Source organism: Panicum hallii, chromosome 6, assembly GCF_002211085.1.
Source record: "Panicum hallii strain FIL2 chromosome 6, PHallii_v3.1, whole genome shotgun sequence".
Lineage (NCBI taxonomy): Eukaryota > Viridiplantae > Streptophyta > Magnoliopsida > Poales > Poaceae > Panicum > Panicum hallii.
The window spans coordinates 5,030,276-5,037,743 of record NC_038047.1 but is presented as its reverse complement, the minus strand read 5'-3'; the positions used below and the strand labels follow the sequence as shown (position 1 = coordinate 5,037,743).

The window sequence follows — 7,468 nt, the reverse complement described above, 5'->3', positions numbered from 1 at the left end:
ATCCAGTTTGCTCGCACACACTGCCCCCCATTTCACTTTAATCATTGATATGTGAATATGTCCGAGCACTTCTATTTCATATTTGATCAATGATTTTTTTATTGCATGTAAAATTATACTTGAGCACTTATAGTTATCTCAACCGTTTATGTGTACATTCATGAAAAAATAAAGTTTTGCCCGTAGCAACGCACGGGCACGCACCTTGTCACTCCAATTTGAATAAAACACTACTTGAAGTGTTGAATGGCCAGCCACCCCGTCAGCATGGCGCCGATCAAGTGGAGTCTTGTGCTATGGTTGATCTGGGTGCTTGGTTCAAGTGGAGAAAATTGATGGTTCAGTTTTTGCAGCAAAAATTGATCAGAACACAACAGTGGTAGAAACATTTTTTTTCCCAACGAACTGTTAGAAACATTAATCAAGAATAACACAGAACTGAAAGATCATTTGCAGTTGGGGATTCTGTTTATTTGAAATTGCAACCTTCTATCCAAGCTTCTGTCGGGAATGAGTCGATCACAAACTACCTTGTGAAAGATTGGGGCTATAGCATACAGATTGCAGTTACGTCCTTGTAGCACACCCTGTCTTCCACGTTTCATTCCTGAAGAAACCTGTTGGTCCTCCGCACCGCATCAGGTGAGTTCTGTACTGCCTTGTTTAAACGATCAGTTTCAGTTCCTTGCCAAAAATATTGCAGTGTCTGTCTTCAGAACCAAGAAGGTACCACTCCTCTCAACTGAATAGCCAAGGAAGCAGCAGACCATGCTGCTATCTGAACCTGACGACGGTGTTACGGTGATAAGAACCAAGATGGGCTTAGTTCGGCCCACCATGAAGCTTGACGCGTGTCCAAACCCAACCCAAGATACTTTGGCGCTGAATGGGCCCGAAGGTATCACGGCCCATCCGGTGGCGGCCCTGGACTACAAGAGGGATTTCTTCCTAGGAGAAGGCAGCTAATATCCGTCGAAGCATGGATGGTGATTCACTCTTTCAAGCAGCTCCACGTTTGCAACTCTTATGATTGATTTGGCCAGATTAAATATTTCTTTGCTCGACTTTTAATTAGACGTGGTCACCAAATTAGGATGCGAGGGGGAGTGGGAGAAGCACAAGATCACGAGAAAATTCTTTTAAAAAAAAAGAATTTCATACTAACAAGAAATGAAACGAGAACTACTGAATAAACGTACAACCACACAAATTAAGAAACTAATCATCGTGATGAGCAGCTAGCTGGTGCCGCCAATCCAATCGTCGTCCTCAGAAGCACATGTCGAGGAGGCAGCAGCAGCAGATGGCGGCGCAGCTGAGACGTACATCCACCAGTTAGCAAATTTAATTTAGAGGCGCACATGCATCTCAGGCATCATATCCCCCTGAACCAACATAGATAGTATACTCTGAACCTCAGCAAGAAATTCAGCTCACCATCCTTTCCAGAAGCCGTCGCCGCCGCGGCTGGTGGTCTCCGGCTGCTGTTGCTGCTGCTGGTACCCGCCGTCCTGGGTGGGCGGGTACGCCGGCGGCGGCGCGACGTAGGCCTGCGGCGGGGGCGCGCCGTAGGCCTGCTGCCCCGGCGGAGGGTACGCGGCGGTGCCCGGCGGCGGGTAGCCTGCTTGGTAGCTCATGGCGGATGGATTCGATCGATCGATCAGCTGCTAGCACACTGCACCGTCGCGGGACGGATGGATGGATGGATGATGCGTGTGTCAAGCAAGAACTTTGATCTTATCGACCATCTGGTCCCTGCAGATTATATAGAGCCCCGCGCACGCGTTTTTTTATAAAAAAAAAGAATGGGAACGCGTTATGCTCAGCAGCTTTTGCTTAACCGCGTCGCCGTCGTCGTCTTCCGGATGCGCACGGGACGCGAGACGGCCGCTGTCAGCGGCCGGCGGCCGGCTGCCTAGCCGTCGTCTCCCAATTGGACGAATTTTTCAATTCGACTCCGTCTTGCCATGGACGTTCCTTGCTCGCCGGAAGCGCGTGAGGCGGCCTGTTGCCGGGTGGGTTGCATCGAGCCAAGTGGCGCCGCCGGATTGCACGCCGCGGTGGGGGTTTGCCAGGCCAGGACGGCACCGGCACACGCCTCTTTCTAGTGCTGACCTGAACCTGCGCATAGAGAGGAAGGGTGGTCGGTTGCTCAACAACCGCAGGGGAGGAGGAGCAGGGCTGGATGACTACTGATGATGCCCAATGGAAACCCACCAGATTTCATCTCCACCGAGGATCGAACCTGTGAACTCCTCTTGGACCAGGGTGCTACTGAGTTCCTGCTTACCAACCCGGTCACAGGCCCATCCGCTCGTGTTTCTTTCTTTGGTTGACCACGACGGGTATTGTTGGTAGGCAAGATCAAGACAAGTGTGGAATAATGGAAGTTAAGATAAAGATGGGGTTCGCATAGACGGCGGATGGGTGATGGGTGAAACAGTTGAACCACAACCGGGCTCTTCTTTGTGCAGTGCTGCCCCCTCTTACTTGGGATAACCAAGCATCAGTGACTAAACGCTCCGGGTTATTAATCCAGCATCTGTGCTCCCAGCTGTGATGAATCATGCTCACAAAGAAAAAAGAGTATGTTTTTTGTCTGAAAAGGCAACAAAAGCTTTAATTAGTAGAAGAAAAAATAACCTAATTAACATCTGTGTTACTCGGAGGCTGAAAAATAGCTAATTGGACCTGTTTGGGATCGCGTTGGCAATCGCGTTGGCAATGCTTCGCGTAGAAAGAAAGCGATAAAAGCCTACAAAACACTCCGCTTTAATTAACTGGGCTCCAGAAGACAGGTGATGTGATTGTTTGGTGTCACCTGCAACTGCCGGTGGATCTCCAGATGAAAATCTAATTCTAGATTGTTGTCTTCTTGAAGCATAGTTTTAGAGGTCTTTTGGTCTGACTTTGGTACTTCAGCGGCATCAGAGGATTCGGATATCAAATTTCTAAGATAAGTTATGTGATGTTTGGTGAGGCGTAAAGATTTTGCAAGAATGAAACGGAGCGAAAAAGAAAATTGAAATTTAGTCCTCTAGTTTTTTTTATTTTAGAGTTTTCGTTCTTATATTTTGATATCCTCATTTGAGATTTAGAGTTTAAGAACTCTTATAACTCTTGGCTATATATATCCACCAGATGGGTATAGAGACAGGTTTATCCTTTGTTAAAAAAACTGGGCTCCAGAAAAACCCCGAGACGCGGCTCGGCGACCGCTTCTCCTTCTCCGAGACTCGTTGGTTCAACACTCTGACATGGGACTACAGCAGCAACATGTCAAGCGCAGGCACCACCCTGGATGAACAAAGCTACTCCTAACCTGAAAGACGCTGAACCAACTGAACTTAACTGAATGACAGGGAAAACAAAGACAGATAACTGAACACACGAACAGGGATTATTAGCCTCAAGATCAGGCTCTTAATCATCAGTGGATGGAGTTTTTCCCTTGAGCTTTTTTTCTCAAGTCTAGCTTGTCTGTTGCCTTTTCTTTTTGATGACTTTGTGTGCCTCGGTTTGTGGGTGGTATAAGATGGAATCTTGCAAGTTAGTATGAATATGTGGTTCTGAATGGGAATGTTGTGCTGCAACTGCAATCAGAGATCCAGAGGTGATGGCAAAGGAGATGAAATGGTTGTATTTGTATCTCAGTCTACTGGATCTAGATGTCGCTGCGGGCTGCCATGGGCCTAATTTTTCTATTGGGCCCCAAGGGCAGCACAACAACTTCACGATCAGTGTGTCTCTCCACCTCAGGCATACTGTGTGGCAGGCTGTTCAAAAAAATGCTCCCTGCACCAATTGTTCAACTCTGTTCCCTGTTCATCCTCTTCCTGCTGCTGTCTAGTGCTGTTTAAATGCATGTACTAATTTTTAGTAATATTTGGATGACAACTAGGGGACTAAATATGAGCTAACTATAAAACTAATTGTATAAACGGAGACTAATTCACGAGACGAATCTATTAAGCTTAATTAATCCACCATCAGCACATATTTACTATAGCACAACATTGCCAAATCATGGACTAATTAGATTTAGTGGATTTATCTCGTGAGTTAGTCTTTATTTATGCAATTAGCTTATATTTAATATTTCTAGTGTTCAAACATTCGATACGAGAAAATTAAAATTTAGTCCGAGAATCCAAACGACCCCTCGGCCTCGGCTTGGTCAGGTTGCAGGGAGGGCTCAAAGAAGCGTGCCGATGCTTCGGCCTGCGGCGAGCCAATAATGGATCCCAACCGGAGTCAGGCCCAATCCAATCATCCATGGCAGCAACGTGATCCTGCAACGAAGATACGGATCGCGTCTCAGGTGTGGTCGCTCTCCATCCTCTTCTGAATTGTGATGTGATTGGTATGGCCGACACCGTGTCGCGTTTGTGCCACCGCTGTCAGCCCCATGCTGCTACCCATGGAATTCGCTCCTCATGAGCATGTCCGATCGAGTTTAAAATTGTGTTGGAAGTGTGCTAAAATTACAGCTACAGCATAGCCCAACCCATCAGCTCACTGCATCCATTCCGGAGCAGAGAACTGATCACTGTCATGGAAGTAACATATATGATGTCGGATGACATGGAACAGACAGAAAAACATACCGTAAAAGAATAATGACTCAACAAATTTTATATTCCTCAATCCGAAAAATAAGGAGCGATGATTATAATATGTAAAGTCTGTTTGGATGAACTAAAGTTGGATGCTAAACTTTAGCACGTATTAGCACTCATGCTTCATTCATGCTAAATTTTAACCCGCCACAATAGCATTCGTATTTGGAGGAGCTAGTGTGGATAGTGTGGATATTAGTACTTGCATCCAAACATCCTCTAAATCTATCGATGTGACACAATAGAGCAGACCAAGGTGGCATGAGCATCCACAAACCATGGCTCAGCATGACCCGGTCACGGCGATCGACAAACAAACCGGCGTCCATCGCAACCTCCACATGCAGCTGCTGGTAATATGAGCTAGCTGCCTCTGGGAAGAAAGGCAGATGGGCTGCCCGGAAATAAAAAAAATCATAAATTTATTCTTGCTCCGCTTCAGTTCATCTGATACATACCCTTCTGGATGTCCTTGAGATTGGTGGTGAGATTGAGCGATGATGACCCCAGCTTCACGACGCTGTGCATGCGCCTGAAGTCGCCGAACGTGACGGTGCGGTAGCACGGGGGGTTGTCCTCACTGAGGAACTCCTCGGCGGGGCCGACGAGACAGTCCTCCTTGGGCTGTATGAAGATCGCCCTCGACGTCCGTGCCAGCGTCGCATTGGTCATCACACGGTGCTCCACGCTCTTCAGCATCCCATTGGTCACAACCTGCAACGACCAATCCAAAAGAAGAAAAAGAAAAGAAACAAAGAAACCAAGCCTGATGAGCTGGATGAACAATTTCACGAGGCGGCGACCAAAATAAGTAAAGGTGGCTGATACTCACCTCGAGTTGGAGGCCGAAGTTGACGACGAAGGCGCCGGGCACGGGCTCGACCTTGATCCAGTCGCCGTCGTAGACAACCTCGAGGCCATGTACGGGGCCCGTGTGGAGGAGGGTGATGAGGTTCCGGTCGCAGTGCGGCGGCAGGCCGAGGGCCACGCTTGGGTTCGGGCACGGCGGGTAGTGGTTGACACTGAGGATCACGTCGCCGCCGCTGAGGTCGCCGTCGAAGTAGTCCGGCCGGAGCCCTAAGGCCTCGCACAGCAGCCGCAGCAGCTCCATCCCCACACCTCTTGTCAGCACGGCGAACTTCTCGAAAACCTCCCTGTTGCATTAGTTTTATCCTAAATTAAAACTTTTGTATGTAACTTATACCAAGATAAAAAAAATACTACACTAATTAGTAATTAACATCCGTGATTCAATTCAATATAATTACCTGAGCCTGTGGGGCTTGTGGGGCCATTCGCTGGTGCTGTCGCCGACGGGGAAGGTGAAGGCAAGGCGGAGGCAGTCCATCCAGTACTTGTGGCCGCCGGTCTCGTAGGTGGTGCCGGAGAAGAGCCGGTTGGGCTTCTGCTTGTCCTCCGAGTACAGGTGCGCTTTCTCTGCCGCCGGCAGCTCGTAGTAGAACTCGTCGCACACCGCCTCCATGTCCCGCAGCAACTGCTCGGGCACTCCGTGGTTCACCACCTGCGATGCAAACAAACTAACTGAGATTGGCATCATCGAGGAATTAAGGACGATCAGTGCTTGGTTTGGAGTTTGCTGGACTTGCTTGCCTGGAAGAAGCCGAACTCCCTGCCGGCATCGAGAATGGCTCGGCAGACCTCGGCGCGGCTGCCGGACATGTCGACGACGGGCAGGGACACGGCGGCGGAGGCGGCCGGCGGGAGCTGGTCGGGCGGGACGACGAAGCAGTCCGGGACCGATGCATGGCACGGCGCTAAGTGGAGCATGTTCTCCATGGATGAATAGGAATGAAGTTGCCCAATGGGGGGAAGGACCAGGATTATGTTGTTATCGCTCGTGTCCTTTACACAAGGCTAGCTTGTGTGCCTTCTTATAGGCCGGCGGCCGGATTGAGATTTTGGAGGGCCAAACATTTTTGCCGTGAAAGTAACGTCCTACATGTGCAGGGTGCGCTTAAGCAGGTAGCCAAGCCAACATTTGACTACAGGGACTAATTGTAGCCATCATTTTGTCTTGTAGCGTTGCTGGAGACGAGGCTGCTTTGATTTTCACATTGTAAGTTATTGTTCCTGTTGTTGTTCTTTTAAGTTAAGTTTGACATGTGGCAAGATAATATGTTACATTGTAGTTGTGATGAGATACGTACCGCCTCCGTCCCAGAATATAGCAATTTTTGAACTTGATCAGAGTTAAATATTTTCATCTTGATCAATAATATCTTCAAAAATAATTAAATTTCAAACAGAGAAGGTTATTACATGCTATGATAATTGGTTTCATTACATATGAATCAACTAATATTATCTTTTTATGTAATCAATCTTTATAATTCTTTTACTACCTATGATCAAGTTTAAAAGGTTTGATTTGGAAAAAAAAACCTGAGACTAAGAGAGTACTACTTATTTAGTTAAGTTGAGCTGAGTTGAGTTTCAAAGGACACATGCGGCATCCAGTGGGAGTCCGGCCGTGGCGCACGGGGCACCCCCTCGGCATTGGAGTGGACGGGGGAGCGAATGGCATTATTAGGTGGCAAACGTGTCCACTCGATTAACCAATTGTTGGTCAAACTTTGCAAAATTTGTCTTTCTCCGATCAAAATAGATGTTACATTTTTTTTTGACAGTGACATGGACATAATGCCCGTCACCGTTCACCTGTGTTTCAGGATTTATCTAGTACAAGCTGCTAGTAGTTGGCACGTCTGTTTTTCATTGGAAAAATGTCACCAACATGACTTGAACACACCCAACACTTTGACACATCTATTGCAAAGGTACACATGCATTGAACTGCAGGCCCGAGAAAGGCAGGGAGCTCACAGCGT

General features: G+C 47.8%; 1 protein-coding gene across 4 annotated transcripts; it reads right to left on the bottom strand.

Moving 5' to 3' along the window:
* Positions 1-1,030: 1,030 nt before the first annotated feature.
* LOC112897064 (2'-deoxymugineic-acid 2'-dioxygenase-like) lies at positions 1,031-6,508 on the bottom strand. Of its 4 annotated transcripts, none has more exons than XR_003229577.1 (5): positions 6,231-6,507; positions 5,888-6,141; positions 5,452-5,773; positions 1,438-5,333; positions 1,031-1,315 (listed from the first exon to the last, which is right to left on the bottom strand). XR_003229577.1 is itself a non-coding variant. In XM_025965254.1 (4 exons), the coding sequence occupies exons 1-4, from the start codon at positions 6,414-6,416 to the stop codon at positions 5,058-5,060; spliced, it is 1,038 nt and encodes a 345-aa protein (XP_025821039.1). In that variant the 5' UTR covers positions 6,417-6,507; the 3' UTR covers positions 1,031-5,057. The 4 variants fall into 4 exon arrangements, 2 of the variants coding, with proteins under 2 accessions (XP_025821039.1, XP_025821040.1); XR_003229576.1 differs by having other exon boundaries at positions 1,031-2,121; positions 2,218-5,333; XM_025965254.1 differs by having other exon boundaries at positions 1,031-5,333.
* Positions 6,509-7,468: the final 960 nt, after the last annotated feature.